The sequence below is a fragment of the Phoxinus phoxinus genome (genome assembly GCF_949152265.1).
Source record: "Phoxinus phoxinus genome assembly, chromosome: 10".
NCBI classification, from domain to species: Eukaryota; Metazoa; Chordata; class Actinopteri; order Cypriniformes; family Leuciscidae; genus Phoxinus; species Phoxinus phoxinus.
Genome location: NC_136885.1, coordinates 24,814,767 through 24,832,315, shown reverse-complemented (window position 1 = coordinate 24,832,315; position 17,549 = coordinate 24,814,767). Strand labels below are relative to the sequence as shown.

The 17,549-nt window shown below is 38.6% G+C and overlaps 2 protein-coding genes across 2 annotated transcripts; one reads left to right on the top strand and one right to left on the bottom strand.

The window, feature by feature from the left end:
* Nucleotides 1–606: 606 nt before the first annotated feature.
* On the top strand, nucleotides 607–10,310 carry fbxl4 (F-box and leucine-rich repeat protein 4). The gene is made up of 8 exons (XM_079626343.1): nucleotides 607–810; nucleotides 2,209–2,825; nucleotides 3,668–4,004; nucleotides 4,606–4,850; nucleotides 4,940–5,153; nucleotides 6,970–7,041; nucleotides 7,657–7,969; nucleotides 8,995–10,310. Exons 2-8 carry the CDS (start codon nucleotides 2,320–2,322, stop codon nucleotides 9,156–9,158), a joined length of 1,851 nt encoding a protein of 616 aa, XP_079482469.1. The 5' UTR covers nucleotides 607–810; nucleotides 2,209–2,319; the 3' UTR covers nucleotides 9,159–10,310.
* Nucleotides 10,311–13,083: 2,773 nt separating this feature from the next.
* Nucleotides 13,084–15,879, bottom strand: pou3f2b (POU class 3 homeobox 2b). Its single transcript, XM_079625793.1, has one exon. The coding sequence runs from the start codon at nucleotides 15,816–15,818 to the stop codon at nucleotides 14,541–14,543; it is 1,278 nt and encodes a 425-aa protein (XP_079481919.1). The 5' UTR covers nucleotides 15,819–15,879; the 3' UTR covers nucleotides 13,084–14,540.
* Nucleotides 15,880–17,549: the final 1,670 nt, after the last annotated feature.

The following is a 17,549-nucleotide window of genomic DNA, read 5'->3' as shown; positions in this document are numbered from 1 at the left end:
CAACATTCTTTAGATTGATGCATTCCAGGCAGCTCAACTCATTAGGGTTTCCATAACTTTTTAGTCATCATTATTCAAATGCCACATTAAATTATTTTGTTTGTTCACACCATAGTATAATAGTGACAGAACAGAATGAGACCATTTATTACAAAATTACAACTTTCAATAACAAACAGAAATAAAAAAGCATTTAACAAAGATGAATAATAAATAGCCTGATAACCCTAATATACTGCATGTACAGTTTTAACCTGATGTTTTTCCATTTTCTGTCTAATTCTTTCTCAGAGAATGCAGTTAACTCTTTCCCTTCCTGGTTATATCTCCAACTTTTTCGTTTATAATAGCCTATGTCTCTTTCTGAGATTGAAATACACATTGCTATAAAATAGCTATAAAAGCTATACCACACATTTGTTTTTAAAAAATCTGTCAAACACCAAATGTTTTGTTGCAATAGTGTAATATTTTCTGTTTGTATCTGTCTATTTAAGAAAGCATATTTGTCACACGTTAAAATCATGCCTCATGCCTAATCTATCAACTTCTCAGTCATAACTGTGTTTCTTCAAAATATAAAGTAGAGTAGTTATTAAAATCAGCCGAGCTGCAGAAAGCATTTCGTTAATCCAATAATGATGTGTGGTAGAACTCCACTTCCCACAATGCTTTGTGCGGAGGTGAAGCGGATGTTTATATTCCGCGTGAACAGTGAAGAATGTGCGAGCAATGACAGCTGAAGTGAGAGATGGATCGAGAACGCAGAACACACTCAGCACAACACTCCAACACACCATTGCATCGTCTGTAAGTTGCCATTGTTTTAAGTCTGTCAGTGCGGTGTGGCATGACAGCCTGCGTTATTATTTTGCCGCTTCATAACCTACTGAACTCTATAGCCCAGCTCGCTAACAGTTCCTCTTTTCGGATTACAGTTCGATCACATACAAAGCTAACTTACATATGGATAAAATGTCAATATATGGTAACGACAGAGCTAGTAGCAATCAGTAACGTTAACAGCTAACATTAAATGAATAGTTCACGGTTCGCCCAACATATGAAAAAATTGTCATCCTCTTCTTTTGTGTTCAACAGAAGAAAGTCATACAGGTTTAAAACGTGATTTAACTAACATTAATTATTTTATTTTTAAACGAAATACAGGTTTTTGGGTGAACTATCCCTTTAACTTGCTATATTTAGCTAGTGGTTTGTCATAGCCTATTGTCTGGTGTTATACATTTGAATACAAATAAGCTGTATGTCGTTTGAATATTTTGCTGCAGACTATTTTCACTGTTTTGGCATTAAACAGCATGATGGATAGGATAGTTTGCTGTTTTTGCTTAAACCACCAGAATATATTGTGGATGTCAGATGTCAGATATTGTGATGGCTGTCAGAAGTCATTATTTCATGTGAATCTCTCATCAGGAAGAACTTTGACAGGAACTTTCCTCTTTCCCCCTTCAGGAAGTTATGCAATACAGTTTGAGATATATTTTATACATTATGACATGCTTTTTGCCTGTCCTCTGATTAAATAAGTATTCTGAGCCACATACAAAAACATTCAGAATTTTTTTACTAACAACATTTACAGAAATACACATACAAACAGATGTGCAAATGTCATTATAGCCTAGTATTATTTATATGCTATTATAATTTTTATTATTAATATGAGTTAGCTTTTTTATATTTTCAGTTTTTATTTGAATTTTAGTTCAGTTGTTTGTAAGGTTATGTTTTTGATTTTTATATTACTATTTCAGTTTTAAAAAATTGTTTCAGTTTTAGTTAAAACATTGCCATTCATTCATTCATTTATTTTGAGGTATAAAATATTTTTTTGGAAACTTCTACTCGATATATCCCAGAGCATTTCTTTTAGCATTCAAAAAAACATAGAAGATACTATTTTGTAATTTATTTATTTTTAATTTGGCCTCATTCATAGAACATGAGCAGAAATAATATATGTTTATATTGTTCATAAATCTATTCTTATGTAAATTCTCATTGCATGCATAACATTTTTTTTTTTTTTTTTTTTACAAATAATACACAATTTGATTTAATGTGTGTGTCATGAATGAGATGGAGTTACAGATATCCTTTGACATTTCAGGGTTCTCACAATCTTGTGTGATTTTGTTGTTTGTATGTGTGTGTGTGTTTGTTTGTCTCTCTAACCCACAGGTCATGCATGCATCTTGGCCTATAGCCTGTGCTGTGTAAAGCCTATCACGCTACAGCGCAGGGAAGGGACGAGGGCTGTGCTTCCTGACTCAAACCCAGACCTGCTGCTCCATGTTTCCTATGCTAACCCTTCTGAGCATGTTTTACTATATCTGTCTGCGGCGGCGCTCCAGGAGTGGGACGAGGAGCGAGGCGTTGGGTAGCAGGCGGGCGGTGGAGCTGGGTCAGCGTTCGGCGCTGCCCGTCACCGTGGAGGTTGAGCAGTACGGCAAGGAGGTCCTGGACTTCAGCTCTCATTACGGTAGCGAGAACAGCATGTCCTATACCATGTGGAACCTGGCGGGAGTCCCTAATGTCTACCCCAGCTCAGGAGACTTCACCCAGACGGCCGTGTTCCGCACTTACGGAGGCTGGTGGGCGCAGTGCGTTAGCTCCGCTCTCCCGTTCCGGCGTACGCCGCCCAATTTCCATGGCCAGGACTACCTGGAACTGGCCTTCGAGGAGCCTGTCTATCCCACAGCTGTGGAGGTGCTGGAGACCTACCACCCCGGGGCCATTGTCAAGATCCTAGCGTGCTCACTTAACCCTTTCTCCCAGAACCCACCGGCTGACGTCAGGTAAAATGTTAGGTGTGAGCTAAAGTTCTGGACTTGTAATCAAAAGGTAGTAGGTTCTAATCCCACAAGGTGTGAACCATGAGCTATTTATGAGCATTTTAAAAAATCAAAACAGATGAAGATTGACTGTATTGTGTGTGTGAGTTAGTAGACAAATGTACTAGACATAATAGCATTAAGATGCTGTGGATAAAATGTCTACTAAATAATTACCTTCTAGCCTAGGTAAAAGCCTCAGAACCCTGCCTTAGCTACACAATTCATCTTTTACTTATAAAGCTTGTCCAGATATATTTCAGACTCACTAAATGTTAATGTTTTTTTTTGCCTATTTTAATTAAATGTATTAATACACAATATGATAATAAAAATTCAGTTCCTTGATTATGCAATTGAATGACAAGTATTACTATAACATATACATATATATACACGTTACATGTATTTACTTACTATAATAATAGCAGGAATAAATTATGCTCAATTACAAGCAACTAACACTAACCCTATTGTAAGAACTTGTTAAAATAAAGTATGACCAAAATATAATATATAAAATGTTTCTAAAATAATGCCTTATTAATTGTATATTTACAAAAATATATATATTTGGTCAACCAAATGTTGTACTTATTTTAAGTAAACCATTTTAACCAAATCTACAATCATGCATTTAAGCATATTTTTGATAGTAATTGTGAATTTGACCAAATGTCAGATTTCAATCATGCATCGATCACATCTTTAGTAATTGAAGAACAATATCACAGATAGTTTTACAGAGCTGGATGCGGTTTGTGTTTTAAGTATGGGTTGTGTTGTTGTTGTTGTTATTTTGTCAGGTGGGAGGTTCTGTGGGCCGGCAAGCCCAACAAAGCTGTGACCCCTCAAGCTCGCCAGTTCTCCCCCAGCATCAGACAGATCAGTTTTGCCACCAACCTGCTGCGTCTGGAGGTGAACTGCTCTCTGTTGGAATACTACACAGAGCTGGACGCCGTGATACTGCGAGGCGTTCGAGAGAGACCCATTCTGGCCCTCTATAAGATCCCAGTCATCGACATCAATGATCTGAGTGACAGCGAAGAAGAGATCAGTGATGCAGGAGGCCTCTGCTGCAGGTCGGCTGGAGAAAACAGGCAAAACCTGGGAAACGGCTTCTTTGATAGGCTCCCTTATGAGGTTAGCATTGGAAAATTTCACATGATGCCTGTGAGATTTAGAAAGTTTAGGAATATGCCGTTTCATGCCATCAGCATGTTTAGTAAATAGTATGTAGGCTAGTTAACAAAGAAGGTTTTCAAGGACTGTGGATAACAACTCAAGTTGGACCACGGAGTGTTGAAATCTTTTACGTACCAGACAGAAGATAGTTGGGATTCGGTCTAGCCCCTCAAGTCCCGACTTGTGTGGTTGCAGTAGGTCTTCTGCAGTCATTTTCAGATAATTAGAGACCTTTTATTGTAATTTAAAAATACCTTTCCAATTCGTAAGCCCTCATTAACTGCACGCAGCTCAGATCTCCTGTCCAAACCACTGTCACCCTCACAGTCTCGTCGAGGCAAACACGAATGTGCTTCAGAAACATAATCTGGCTATTATCTGCTAACTGATATCCAGCTTCACACTCATACTATTGTTCAGTCTTCCCAACAGGGCACGTACCAAAAACATAATCAGAGCGTCTTGAGAGTAATCTTAGTAGCTCTGTCTTTACAAGTGACACAACAAGAATAGTTTGCATGCTGTGTGTGTTCTGGTCACTGTTTGTTTGTCACTGCAGTTAATCCAGCTGATCGTGAGTCACCTGCCGGTCCCGGACATGTGCCGATTGGCTCAGAGCTGCAAGCTCTTTCACAAGCACTGCTGTGACCCGCTGCAGTACATCCAGCTCAGCCTGCAGCCGTACTGGGCCCGGCTCACTGATGCCTCTCTGTGCCACCTGCAGAGCCGCTGCACCCTCCTGCAGAGACTAAACATGTCCTGGACGGGCAACCGCGGTGCCGTGACGGCCACTGGCTTCTGCAGGTAACCGCGAGAGTCTCTGATCCAGATATTTTATAATAGTTTGATCATCTAAATCTGCGTAATAGTCACTCCATTTTTTTTTTGTCAAGCTTTATGAAGGCCTGTGGGGTGAGTCTGGTGTGTTTGGAGCTGTCGTGCTGTCATTTCCTGACTGAAGCGTGTTTAGAGGTGATCGCCCAGACGTGTCCGTGCCTCCAGGAGCTCAATTTGGCTTCCTGTGACCGTCTGCAACCTCAGGCCTTCAATCACATCACCAAACTCGCTAATCTACGCAGGCTGGTGCTGTACCGCACTAAAGTTGAGGTGAGAGCAAGACTGAGAAAATTATAATGACTGGTTTTCTCGGGAAAAGCATCTGGTATACACTGGCTTGTAGCTTGAACAAAATAAAAAATTTGTAATTCTTTAATTTTTTTAAAGAATTTTTTTAATTTGTAATTTGATAAGAATTTTCAAGATTGTACATTCAATATTTAAAATTCAAAACACTCACCAAACTTTCGGTCAGTTCAATTTTGCATCCATTCCTTTTTCAACAGCATTTAAATATTATTATTTTTTTAAATCACCATGAAATCAAAATGGATTTATCTTTATGGAACATTGCTGCATCTATTATAAATATTTTATCCGCGGACGTCATTGTTTTTAGTTTTTTTTATGCCGCCTTGTAATATTTAATCAAAATAACTTCCCTCTTGCAACGACTTCTCTGATGACGCGTTTACTGGCATGACAACCTGTCACTCACATGAGATCACAGCAAAAGCAAATGACAAGGATCAAATTCCCGATGGACATAAGTCCCGTCCTACTATATTTTTTGTTCGCGAAGCTGTTTCACTCTGATATATGTCACAATAGGGAAGGGAAGACTATTGCAACTTCTGTTTCATGTCGACTTTAAACAAGATTCACTATCAGCAATCCAAAAACAATCTTGTTTGCAATTTTTACCTGCTAAAACCAAGTCGATTTGAGAGTTATCATTTGTGGGAGTGGCCATTGTGAGGAGCAGCCAATCACAACAGTTTGTTTTCTTGCAGCAGTACAGCTCACATAAATGCACAGAAAACGGAAAGCATCCTTCTACTCAGTTCTATACAGATTAGAACATTGTTTTTGTACCTCATTGTGTACTTTTTGGGGGGCAAAATCTCGATTCTGTGATGTTTTCTGTATTTCCTGAATCACACGTTTGACTGTATTCATGATTAAAGTAATAGTTTTGGGTGGTAATAATGAAAGTTTTTAACATCAAAGCTGAAATCGTTAATTACTGACCCATGAAATTTTGTGTTCCCCCAAAAGTTGTCTGCTTTATCATGCACCACCTTTGTTTATTGTTTATACTGCATCATTAAAAAGGCAAGTTATCTTGGGAATTGAATAAGAAAACATGATTATGCCAGCCTTTTTTAAGCTGCTATAGTTACCTGTTCTTATGATTATACTGCATTATCACCTTTAGATCAGTGCTACATGCTGGTGCGGGCCCAAGCATGCTAGGGTCATCCCGTCCCTCCGTGTGGTTAACTGTGAATCAGCATTTGTAGGTTTATGGGTGCCTCTGCCAACAGGTATAATGTTTCTGTAGCTTTTTCTGTAGTGATGGTGACTGCATGTAAACATACGCAGGAACACACACTGTGTCTGTAGCAAACACAACTCTCTGTCATCATCGATGGAAATATACACAGAACATTTGTCTACTAACTCACACAATAAAGTCAATCTTCAGCTGTTTTGAGTTTTAATTCATGTGATTTTTTTTTTTTTTAAACAATGGCTGTATTATCTTAGTGATGCTCGCATGACACTTCAGGTTTCTAAATCCAAAACAATTTTTTTTCTGTGAAACATCTTATCACTATATATTAGATGTGAGTGTCAGCCATGTGCGCCAGACCGTGAGATCATTATTTTGACACATCTATTTGGAAGAATATTGAATTGCGGAGGTAAATTTGTTGTCGTCTTTGATTTGTGATATCAAATGTGCATTCTTTTGTCTCCTTTTTACTCCACTGCCATCTGAATATAAGGATATGTTATTCTCTCATTAGTGCTGTGTGCTAATTATCACTGTTTTCTCTGTTTTATTTCTTTCCACATGCAGCAATCAGCCTTGTTGAGCATCCTCACATTCTGCCCAGAGCTCAGGCACCTTAACCTGGGAAGCTGTGTCATGGTGAGTCCACTGGACAGATCAAATATGCAGATGGTGTACGTGACTGAATGATGTTCCGGTGCAACATAAAAAAAGGCTTAAAAATAGTCGTAGCATTATGAGAACCATGTTTAACTTGAAATCTTAAAATCAATACTGTTACGTACTAGCCATACTATACAGTATACAAGATTAGGTTTAGTGTATCACCAAAAATAATTACAATACATTGACAATGGTGTATCAAAGGAACCTGTATGGTGTGCTATTTTTATTTTTAAGGAGGCATCCATGCATGTTTATCTGGATATTATTGCCCATAACCCCTGCTACACAAGATTAGTTGCATCAGAGTGCAGTTTTATGATGTTCTAGTATATCTCAGTACTGGCTGACTTCATGTTTATTTCATTGACAGCCATCTCACGATCACAAATTGGCCTATTTTATCAAAATTGACCCTACTTTTCATATTTGTTATGAAGTATGCAAAACAGTATTCAACCTCTTTTCCATTTCAGCCACAGGAACATTGGCTTGTCTGGTTGTGTCTTCACACGCAGCTCATAGTATAGCTTAGAGATGTTCAGTTATCAATGAGTGCTTCACTGTGGCTACATGGTGATTTCATCACAGATTGAGGACTATGATGTGGTGGCGAGCATGCTGAGCGCACGCTGCCGTTCTCTACGCTCCCTGGACCTGTGGCGCTGCAGGAACCTGAGCGAGCGTGGACTGGCAGAGCTGGTTTCGGGCTGCAGGCTCCTGGAGGAGCTGGATCTGGGTTGGTGCTCCACGATTCAGAGCAGCACCGGCTGCTTCCAGCACTTGGCCCGCAGCTTGCCCCGCCTACGCAAGCTCTTCCTCACCGCCAACCGCACCGTGTGTGACTCTGACCTGGAGGAGCTGGCCGCTAACTGCTGCGCTCTGGAGCACCTTGATATTCTGGGTGAGATGAGAGTTTTTTTTGTTTAAAATGTTCTGTTTTGGAGAAGATATTTTTAAAAATATTTCAGTGTTTTTGCGCTCGTAAGATGAAGTATTTTAAAATGTAATAAATGCTACCCTCACATGCAATCGAAATTTCCTAGTCAGAAATTGGACTTGAACATCCTCTCTAGTCGTATTTACAAAATGATCGTCTTGATCATTTTGATTCCTGAGTTGGGCGGGCCATAAACTTTAAACGTGGCAGAGAGGAGAAGGATTGTAGCTGTGACTGGTTTGTAGCTGTGACTGGTATTCTTTATTAGTTTATTTCACAACTGCTACGTCGTCTTGTCGTTAGAGAAGTGTATATTTACATATATGCTTAACCATTTGAAGCATATTGTATGTTTTATACACTGTGAAAATAGCATGTATTAATTGAAATTTGAGAATTGTCAGCAAGCTGACTAAATAGATGGCACAGTTAATGTTTATGGTTGCTAAGTACATTTTCTTCCAAATGAAATATCTTCAATACATTTAGGCTTTAATAAGATTTCCCCAAGAAACAGGCTAGAATAAACCTGATGTCCTCCATGATCCCTATTCTTCCCGACAACAAAGCACTTGCGCTTGTAATCACGACTCCAGAAGTGGGAATTAGGAAATTTCCGATAACACATGAAGGCAGCATTATTCCTGTGATGGCAAAGCTGAATTTTAAGCAGCCATTACTCCAGTCACATTATCTTTCAGAAATCATTTTAACATTTATTATTATTATTAGTGTTGATAACAGTTGTGCTGCTTAATCTTTTTGTGAGAATGTGATACATTTTTTTCAGGATTCATTGAATAGAAAAAGAGCATTTGTTTGAAATAAAACTCTTTTGAAACATTGGAAATGTCTTTACTGTCACACTTGATCAATTCAATGTATCCTTGCTTGGTGAATAAAAGTAATGATTTCTTTCTAATAAATGACGACACAGCAATCAGGTGAACTATCCCTTTAACCATCACATTTTCTTTGTGTTTTCTCAGGCACACGGATGGTGAGCTCTGCATCTCTGCGGAAACTACTGCAGTGTTGTCCTCGGCTGAAGCTGTTGGACGTGTCCTTCTGCTCGCAGATCGACTCTCGCTTCGCCCAGGAGCTCAGTGGCCTTTTCCCGAATGTGTCCATCAAGAAGAGCTTCACTCAGTAAAACTCGACGGGCCCTCCTGAGCAGAAGCAGCTTCATGGGACGGACTTTAAGACCCTTGGGAGAAGGGTGGTGCATTCTGGTGCTGTGGACTTGCTGCCTTGAACTGCACAGAGCTGTGAACTGCCGCTTGGAAGATGTTATGGATGTTTCACGCTCTCTCAGCTTGAATGGTCTCACTATTGAATCTCACACATTTCAGCAGACCTCAGTTTTTGATCTTAATCTCAGGGTTTTATTTTTGTCTTCAGAGAGAGACGTTGTTTGTAGTATGCTGTACTACAGCCGAAGGGTTTTGTTTTAAACATACTTATTCAAGTGTATCAGTACCAATGTTTTATTTGCATTGTTAAATGTCGTCAAATCGCTGTTGAATATTGTGAAATAGTAACATGGTGTACTATGATTATTTATTAATTGATTGATTATAAATTCAGGGCCACATTGACTTGAATCGTGGGCACAGAAATATTTTTGTGGCAATACCTAGGTTGTGTGAAACTTTGCCCATATTTTGAGTCAATCCTGTTATGCACTTGTATGCACACAATAGGGCAAATACCAAAACATAAGCTTTTCTCTATTGCAAAACTTGACGTTTTTATTTACACAGGCGCATGCTAACCGTTAGATGACATATCCTTGTGCCTTAGGTTTAAAGAGAGAAGTGCTTTGTAAATTTGCTGGTCTGTATTGTGCTATGCTAAATTGCGATTTGCCAAAAACACCCTAAACCAAAGGGTTTTTCTTTTTTTACACTTTAATTTAGAAAAAAAAACACAAATGGCAATGTGCTGTTTTCTTTAGATGTGTACAATTATTCAAATCAAAACAAGGATAAGGAGAAATTGTTTAGTGCTTTTGGTAAAAGTTTAAGTGCCATATCTTTTTTTTTTAAATTGTTCTTTTAATTTGACTTACCTTTTCTTCACTAGCAACCTGTAAACAAATTCTAACATTAATTTGAAGCAACTGAACATTATATAGATAGTATTTATGTTAAATTATACAGTAGCTGCAGTGAATTAATGTTGTCATTTAGGATATTGTATTAAATTTGTGCTGTTTGGAAGAAGCAGGCTTTTAGCATTATTTCAGAGTGACTGAGAGTAACACTCATGAGGTCTTGGTTCAATAAAGTGAGGCTTAATATTTTGTGTTCTTTTTTTCCATTTGAAAATACTATGCTCCGTCTTTTCTGTGATTATAAAATAGTTGATCTTATTAGTGATAAATCTTCTCACAGATTATGTTTGGCATGCGGTTGGTCTATACTATTTCCACCAGTTGGATTCAATAGTTTGGTCAAACTGAAAGTCAAAAACGTCCTTAGTCTTAATCCCTCTGAGTTTAAGGGCGTATTAATATTGCATCTGGCAGTGACAGTCTCATTGGACTAACAGTGATGTAATGAATTGTTTATGTCTGCTTTAATGATGGACTGAGGAGCTCTAATGTGCCCTGAGGACCTGGAGGGATGCAGTTAATTAGATGAAACGATTTCTTGATTTCTATACAACTATTGCTAGTCAGTACACGCAGAAAACTGTCATTACACCCCTGTAAATAGATCAACAGTACAAAGCATAACAACACTGTCAGCCTGTGCCTTTGGACCCTGTCATTTAGAAGCGGCAATGCACTCCTGTTACAATGGTTTTAGCATCAATATGCATTTGAAGTTTTCTCTGTTTCATCATTTAGTAACAAAAAACAGTTAGAGGAATCTTATTAACACCTCATTTGTGCATGCTTGATTCCTGACATTGTTTTAGTCATCAATTTTGAATAAACGAAACCTGAAAATGTAGTGCATGCTTTTGCAGTAAGTTTTAACACCTTATTATTTTTAGAACATGAACATGAAATTATTAATTTGCTAATAAAAAAAGATGTACCCATCATGTTTGGTTTACATTTTTAAAGCACTTTTTAAAGTCTAATCGAGTTTTAAAGAGGTTTTGTTATAAAGGCAGCATTTATAGGCTTTCAAATGTTTAAATATGTGAACGCTAATCTGGTGGAATATTTTAAATATTGGATTCAGAATTTCAAGTGTTCGTGTCTTTTGTTTGCCTAACACCTCAGCAAAACTAGTTTAGAAAATTATTAAAATCTTTTGCTATTATTCATTACGAGCCAGTGTGTGTGTGTAACGTAAATGTGCAAATGAACATGGCTGCCTTCTGAAGTCTGAGAGCATAGAAGAAAACCCCGGAATGTTGAGCTACCAATCGCCATGTGCTGCTGTTGTTATGTTTAATCAATGTTGCTTTAGGTGTCCTAAATCTCACTAGGTGGCACTAGAGGATAAGGATCAGCTCTTACACAATCACGATTTTAATACACTCAATTCTAGACTTAAAATGTTTTCTCAAATATGGAGAACATTTTATCACTTTTAAACTTAAAAAAAAAAACTAGTCTAGCTGTAAATTGTCTATATTATGGAAGAATGTCTTGACTTTATTGAAATATTCTCTGAATTGTAAAGAGATTGAAATTTGCACGATTCACTTCCAGGCAAAGCACCACGGAAGACTCATATAAGAGCAGCCCAATTCACTATCATTGGTTATTACAGAGACGGCGTAATGTCTTACATTGGATCAGTAAAATATAGTATTTTTATGACCTATTATTGCCAAAATTATACTAAAAGTAACTGCATTCTTTGCAACAAGAATAGCAAAAATACGCAAAATAGCCTACATGAGAAATGAGGCCTAATGCCAAATGGGATTGATATCGAGGTCCACGTTTTGATGCCACAAAATGAGTGACACTTTCAAAATAGTAGGCTGCTTCATCCATGTTCTAGTTACAAATTATACCAAATTGAAGGGTTCAGTTTTTCTAAACAATGGTCGAACATTTGTATAGGCTAGCCTACTGCCTTTACCACAAAAATCAGCGTGTTTTATTAAACACAAGAACACAGGCCTCAGTGTCAGTCCTCAATATCTCAGAATGTAACGTTATAGCTATATCGGCTATTTTTCCCCTTTCAGGGAAAATAAACAAAACTTCTCGGTTTGCATTTGTTGTGGCTTACACATTTCACGCTTTCAATTTCTCTTGAGATTGAGTTGACATTTCAGCCCATTTGAAAACGCAAGACTGTTGTGTTACTTCTGTTTTACATTTTAAAATTTCGTTAAAAAATATGACCGAGACGTCACTAAATATATTTTGACATCCCCCGCATAATTTTTACACCCGACAACATACAATGCAGTTTTGATTCTGCGATTTAGAAAAACATAATTTCTACTACAAAAACAGATTTCTATCACAACCTCTGCGCATTTTATTTTACCCACAAATTCATCCAGTTCAAGGTTTGATGGAGTCTTTCTGACAGAGGAAATAAAACGACAAATAAATAGCTCCCACAGTCTTTGTAGAATTACATGACAGTTTGATCAATTAATCTATGTAAATGTTTCTTTAAAAAAAAAGAAAAGAAAAAAAAGAAAGTAGAACGATAATAACAGATGTCCCTGGAATTTATGTGGAATAGATTTACACAAAAATATGAATTAAAATATAAGCAAAATAATACAATAAGAAAATTAATAATAATAATAATATTTTCTGATTGTTGTATTGTATTTACACATAGTGACGTATAGCAAGCCCCTTGGACAAATCTTTCCATTTTTCAAATCTTCCAGTGTTTACATTTTCAGTAAATCATCACTGCATCGTGTCCCAATAAAGCGAACGCGGGACTAACACAACGAAGAACTATAAAGCAGAGAAAAGAAGAAGAAAAAAAACAAAAAAAAAAGAAAGAAAAAAAAACTGTTAAATCCAAAATCCAAGTATGATATCCTTTTACTATATGTAGGCTATAGCTCTGATGTTGGGTAAACGTGGAGAATATTTAATAATAATAATAATAATAATAATAGTGCTGCTATGTTTCAAATTGATGTTTGATAAATTATGGAAATATAAAATACACAAAACCGCTTTGTCATATGAAACAATGAAGAATCGTTTGACTTTAAATGAAAATATTGCAGGTCACATCACTTGATTTTCCCATTCTCCACGATACTGTGTAAATAATCTCTATTTCAAAATAATTAAAAAAGACATTCAAATGATTCAGATATATAATAGTATTGAATTCGTTGGGTAGAAAATAGTGCTAACATTGTTGAAGACTGAACATTGTTTACTATACATAAACATATAGTAAAGTCAGCTCATAATTTATAAAAAAGCAGCTGAATGTGGGTTAAAAAGCAACTGACTCACGCAAGAGATAGCAAGCAAAATTCGGCTAAATGACTATAAATATAAAGGCAAAATATACCAGCTCTAAAGTTAAAACAAATGAGACCAAAATAAAATAAACAAAAGCCTCTAAAATCTTTTTCAAATTCAAAATAACACGAAAAAGTGCTCAAGTGAGAGAATAACGTAACTATGTCCTTTAAAAATTATACAATATTTACAGCACTGTGTGGAGTCCTGTGAAACAATTGTATTTTATGGTAATATGACTAAATCGAAGGAAATGCCAGGTTTCTATCACTAGCCCTTCGGTGACCTGTCTGCAGCTTGATGCTAGAAGTTTGATGCTGTATCTTTTTTATTTTTTTTTTCAATTTAGACCCATCCGTATTGATAAGATGGAGACGGAGACCAGAATCAATTGTGTGAGACTAATTTCTTGGCGCCAAGACTACAACATCTGTTTAGTGTGACCTTGCACCTCACTCTATGAGTAAGCGAACTGGTACATAACCATGTTGTATCTAAAATAATAATAATAATAATAATAATAATAATGTTTGAAGGCCTTTGATCCCAAGAAAAGTGTTGACTAGCTACTGTGGGTGGATGCATGTCACACTGATGTTGCTGTTTTTCTTTTTCTTTCAATCGAATCGATGTTCACCCTCAGTCGCCCACAACAAAAGTAAAAATGGCGTGTATTTGTCAAATGCTGCAGCACTAGTCACTTTTCAGGCTAATCCTGCCAAAGAAAATGCAGTGAATGTGTCTAGATGTAAACAACTGTCTATGGGACACCCATGCTCGCGTTTGAGGGACATTTCGCTCGTCTCAAAGTGTTTGATAAATAGTAGGGTTACACCTTAAAACTGCGTCTTTTCACAGTGCTGGGTATTCACAGAACAACCGTTCTCTTTGCTCGCGCGGGGAACGCACGGTCCCCTCTGTTGCAGCGGTACGAATTTTGAGTAACATTGAAGACGGATATAATCTGCTCTCCCGCCTCAGTAGTCTAAACCGCAGCTGCTTTCACTTTGGATAGTTCCAATGTGAACATAATCATAAATGAAGACTGAGGCAGTCAATATGATAGATATGTCCTTGTTTTTGAATTGTTTTTGTGTTTTTTCTCTCTCACTGAACTGGCGTCTGAACCCCGTGATGCGGCGGCGTGTCTCCGTATACGTCCTCGGTACCCGGTAGAGGTCCGCCGGGAGGAGTCATCCGTTTCTCTTTCTGTCTCCTGTTACAAAACCAAACCCTCACTACCTCTTTTTCCAACTGCAGACTGTCCGCCAGTGAAGTAATTTCCGACGCTGCTGGCTTTGGGCACTTAAGGAAATGGCTCTCCAAAGCCCCTTTGACGCTTACCTCGATGGAAGTCCTCTTTTTCCGTTTCCTCCCCTGCGCAGCTATCTTGTCCAAGCTCGTGGGGCTGCCAGATGTGGAGTCTGCCTCCTCCAACCACTTGTTCAACAAAGGCTTGAGCTTGCACATGTTTTTGAAGCTGAGTTGCAGGGCCTCAAACCTGCATATCGTGGTCTGCGAAAACACATTTCCATACAGCGTTCCCAAAGCTAGTCCGACGTCCGCCTGCGTGAAGCCCAGCTTGATCCTCCTCTGCTTGAACTGTTTCGCAAACTGCTCCAAGTCGTCCGAGGTCGGCGTGTCCTCGTCCGAGTGGTCGTGGTGACTCTGGTGCGACTGGTGCTGGTGCTGGGACGGTGGATGGCCGTGGTCGCTGAGATGCGGGCTGTGGTGGTCCTCGTGCGCGTCGCGCATGCTGTGGTGGTGGATGCTCTGGCCGCTACCCGGGATGAGACCGTTCACGCTGAAGCCGGGCTGCGAGTAAATAAGGCTCTGTCCGTTCGAAGTGGCCATACTGGGGATGTGAGCTGCCGTCGTTGTTCTCCATGCCCTTGAATCGTGATGGTTCCCGTGCGTCTGATGTACCAGGTGGGGTGGCCGCGACTGATGCTGTAAATTGCTGGAATTGTGCATGTCGTCCCGGGGGCTCTGCACCGCTGGCTTGATGTCCTGCTCGCTGAGGGGACTGGACGACCACGGTCCTCCTTCTCCGTGTGACAAGGCTGTTATCCACTGGTGCGCGTGGCTGAGCGGGTGACTGTTGCTCTGCAGTGAGTAGTCACTCTGCAACAGGGTTTGCGCGTCCCTGTAAGCCGTAGCTTGCTGCATGCTCCCAGGCTCCGAGTGTACAATAGATGAGCTGGAGGTGAGGATATTGTAATGATTGGATGCTGTAGTCGCCATGACTCTCGGAGCCGGACTGATCGCTCCTATTAAAGGAACCTTGCATTTGACAGTTACTCTTTTGCCACAGGCGTCTCCCAGGCTCTTTGCCAAGTGGACGCAGCGGCGCGCACCTGAGCTCCGCCCCTCGACGGCGCTCATTGGGTGGAAAGGAACGATGGACGCGCTTTTTTGGAGGCAGCCTTCAGTTCATTGGATGCTCGAGAGTCTAAACAAACACTGCCTCTTTCCTTCAAAAGAACTCCGTGTCCTGCAGCACCTCTGAAATGTGAGGAACCGACGGGCCACCAAGACCGGAGCGAAGAACATCAAAGGTTATGATTTTTATAACTTGGAGAGAAATTCATTTCAAACTCGTCTGTAATGGAATTTGCAATTGTGTGCGTATGTATGTGTCTTGTTTAATAGAATTTATGCAATGTAAAAAAATAAAAAATATATATTTTATATGATGTCATTTCATACATTTATTGATTACAGGTTCTGGGGATTCATTTGTCAAACAAATCTTTCTAGCGCGTTGTTTGCTTGCCTAACTAGCAAGGTAGGCTATATTTGGATAGAGTCAACTTCACGGACTTTACAACAAATGTTCAGAGTGCAAAAAAAAATATTTGCTGCTTTAGATGAGGAAAGGGTGTTAACTAATTTTTAAAATGTCGTTTGCCACAATCAGGTGTTTGATTTTGAACTGCCACAAACAAGGCTTTAACTAATCTTAGATACAGCATAATATCATTAAGATGTGAAAAAAACAGGTATTCGTTAAAGTGAAAATTTTGTAGCTTTGAAAATTGGTATTTATTTTGAGGAACATATTTAATTTAACATTCGTTTCTATTACACATTTATATACATATATACATATATATACTAGGCCTATAGGCCTAAATGTAGCGACTTTACAACCGTTTTAAAGTATAAATAATAATGAGAACGAGAAACATGATTTTATGTTATGTTTTCTCATGTTTGTTGTTTGTAGCAGTATAAGTTTTACTTCATCTCTGCAATGCATAAACAAATGATAAAAGTGTTTGTAAGGACGCGTAGCCTACTACAAAGTGAATGAAAGACAGCTGCACTCAGGCTAGGTATATATATATATATTTTTTTAAAGATTGAAACAAGGGGGAAAAAACTCCCAAAATAAGAAACGTTTTTAGGTAGATTCAACCCGTTCACCTTAAAGTGATCCCAGATAAAAACAAATATGTCGATTTGGTTCAAACATGATTGACAGACAGAAGCACATGTTCTCTGAAACATGCCATTTATTCGGAGCAAGTGACCAGTAGCAGGTTAAATCTAACTTTTTATGTCTAATTTTATTAAATATACAATTATATAAATATAATTACTCCAAAACATATAATGGGCATTTTCAATATCTAATTACACATCTCTTTTAGCCAATAACTGCCTCTATAAATCTTTTTTTTTTTTAAATCCTTTTCTCTCTCTCTCTCTCTCTCTGGGTTTGCATGGTGTAGCTACACACGTCAAAGGAATATTTCCGAGGGAAAAGAGTGGGCCGTTTGGGACCGCAGGTGTCTAAAGCTGACCAGCTGGCTCCTCTGTGAGCCTCTGTAAAGAAAAGCACACGACATTGTCCGAGGAGGGGGACATTTTTCAGCAGCGCTGCTGGTTGCTATAGAGAGCAGTAAATTAAACAACGCCTCATACGTCACCAGTATCGCCTCCTCTGGAAGGCTCGACGTAAATCAGAATGGGTAATGGACAAAAGACAAAAAGAAACAAAAAAGAAAGAGAGAGAGAGAGATAGATCAACTGATTTTAAAGAACTGTTCAAAGGCAGTAAATAAAGTGTAATTTGCACAACTAATGAACTTTGAAGCAGGGCGTACAGCA